The 2,512-nt window shown below is 64.0% G+C and overlaps 1 protein-coding gene across 1 annotated transcript; it reads left to right on the top strand.

Moving 5' to 3' along the window:
• The first annotated feature begins 290 nt into the window (after positions 1–290).
• LRRC3 (leucine rich repeat containing 3) lies at positions 291–1,154 on the top strand. The gene has a single exon (XM_050902759.1). The coding sequence runs from the start codon at positions 291–293 to the stop codon at positions 1,152–1,154; it is 864 nt and encodes a 287-aa protein (XP_050758716.1).
• The last annotated feature ends 1,358 nt before the right edge of the window (positions 1,155–2,512 follow it).

Genomic DNA, 2,512 nt, shown 5'->3' with positions numbered 1-2,512 from the left:
CACCCCCATCCTGCAGCACCCTTTGCCTGCCTGGGTGGTCTGTGCTGAGATGGGGGGGGGGGCGCGAGGGTTTTTTATCTCTGCAGCTCTATGTCCAGGCATAATTAATCTTAAGCCAAATTAAGCTGTCCTGGAAAAGATGGTAGCCAGTATCATTCCACCCTTGTTTTCCAGGCTCCTGAGCCCAGCCTCTCACCGCTTTGCCAGGGCACATTACACACGAGACGTAAGCGGCGTTCCAGGAAATAATGCCGTGTCATATCCCCTCCACCCACCGCTTTCCTCCAGCAATGGGAGAAGCTTTGCAGGAGCGCAGAGGAGCCGCCCTGCTGCCCAGGAGCTGCTGCAGCCACCGGGGAATCGCCAGCAGCCATGCCGAGCTGGCCGGCTGCAAGATGACCCTGACGACCACGCCGGCAGCCAGCGTCGCCCAGGCTTTCTTTTGCCTCTTGCTGTGCGTGCCCTGGGGCAGCTCCTGCCCCCCGAGCTGCCAGTGCACGGAGCGGGCAGGGGCGAAGGCCGTCCTCTGCAGCTCCCGGCACTTGGAGGAGATCCCCAAGGACATCCCCAAAGACGCGGTGTTCCTCAAACTGGACGCCAACAGCATCACCAGGATCCCCAGCAATGCCTTCCGGCACCTCTCCCACCTGGAGGAACTCGATCTCTCCAGGAACGCCATCGAGAAGATCGACAGGGCGGCTTTCAAAGGGGTGGCTGCCGGGTTGCGTACCCTCGACCTCTCCAGCAACCGCATCCGCAGCATCCCCAAGGAGGCCTTGCTGGCGCTCAATGCCAAGCTCCGGCTGGCCAACAACCCCTGGCACTGCGAGTGTGCCTTGCAGGAGGTGTTGTGGGAGGCGCGGCTGGACCCCGACTCCGTCCAGGACATCACATGCCACACGGCCCCGCGCGAGGAGTACGTGGGCAAGCCGCTCCTCCAGGTCCTGGATGCCGGCGTCAACTTCTGCAGCGTGCGTCAGAGGACCACGGATGTTGCCATGTTCATCACCATGTTCGGCTGGTTTGCCATGGTCATCGTCTACGTGATCTGCTACGTCCGGCACAATCGTGAGGACACCTGCAAGCACGTGGATTACCTGAAGTCACTGCCGAGCACCCAGGGCCATGCAGAGACCACCAGCACTGCCCTGTAGCGCAGGATTGGGGCGCCCTGCTCCCAGCTTCTTTGCAGGGAGCCAGCGGCAACCTGGTGGGCTTCAAAGCTTCTCGATGGGATTTTCCAGTGCTTGCTCCAGTCCTGCAAACGAGTGCCACTGACTTCACCCCTCCCCAGCGATGCTGGACTGAGCGTGAGCAAAGGACATGGGGGAGGGATGCTGGGGACACCCCACGCAGACCTGTCTATGGAGCCCAGGTTCCCGGGGAGGAACCCCCTCCCCACGCAGACCCCTTGTCCTCTGACAGAGCTGGGCTCGCAGGGAAAGCAACCCCAGCCACGTGCTCGCGGTCCACGTGGTTTGGAGAGAACAAGCCCCTGGGGTGAGACAGACGAGGGTGGGGGCTTTTGTGGGGCCAAGAGGTCCCCGGAGCCTGGGGTGCAGAGGGATGCGTCGCTCCCTGCAGCGGGGTCACCCCGTCCTGGCTCCAGCGAGGGACCGGCCTTGCAGAGAGCAGGCCACGGGCCCCAGCCCCCCGTGCGGCATCTCGGCAGCCTCCGCCTGCCACCAGCAACCCGGGGGTGATCTCCCAAACCTTTGATTTCCCAATAAAGCCCCGCACGTAGGAAAAGCCCTCAGGGTTTGCGCTGCACCGGGAGCCGGGCATGCGGGGAGGGCGGTGGTGCTCGAGGGGGTTGCGCTTGTCCTAATTCAATCTCTCCCAAAGCAGACAAGCCTAAATTCAATGTACCAGCTCGACTCTCATTAGATTACATCCCCGCCACCCTCAGCCCAGCCTGCCTCGAGCAGGGGCCAGCTGGCCAAATGGTGCCTCTGCAGCTCATCTGGCACGTCTCGCCTTATCTTGCCCTCCCTCGGGGCCGAATTAGAGACGCCGCTCGTGGCTCAGCGCGATGGAAGCAAATCGACTTCTGCCTTGTTTCATAAGCAAGAAAAGGTCCTTCCCGGCAGAGCCGGCTGCAGCCGCGGCTGGGCTGGGGGAGAAGGGAGGTCTGCAGGGGCTGCCCGCGGTGGCTCTGCCGGGCCTGGACTCCGGGGCGGCTCAGGCCGTTAAACCCCCCCCCCCTCCCAGCCCCTTCTTGGGGGGCTGGCACCTCCTGCGGGCTCCCCAGCACCCAGGTGGGTGGCCCAGCCCCAGTGGGAAACCCAGGGCTGGGGAAGGCTGAGCGATGCTCTGGGCCAGTCGGGAGAGGCAGAGGGTCCCAGGTTGGGGGAGGCGGAGGGGCACGCTCACCCCAGCACCTCGCTGGGCTCAGGGCCACCTTGTCCTCGCGGGCCACCTATGGCCACGGATATGGCCCCGTCTCGCTCGGGGGTGGCTTGTTGAGCGGAAGGAAGCCTCTGCCATGGGCAGAGCAGCTCGGGTACCCGCA

Source organism: Gymnogyps californianus, chromosome 10, assembly GCF_018139145.2.
Source record: "Gymnogyps californianus isolate 813 chromosome 10, ASM1813914v2, whole genome shotgun sequence".
NCBI classification, from domain to species: domain Eukaryota; kingdom Metazoa; phylum Chordata; class Aves; order Accipitriformes; family Cathartidae; genus Gymnogyps; species Gymnogyps californianus.
This window is presented reverse-complemented; position numbering and strand designations above follow the sequence as displayed.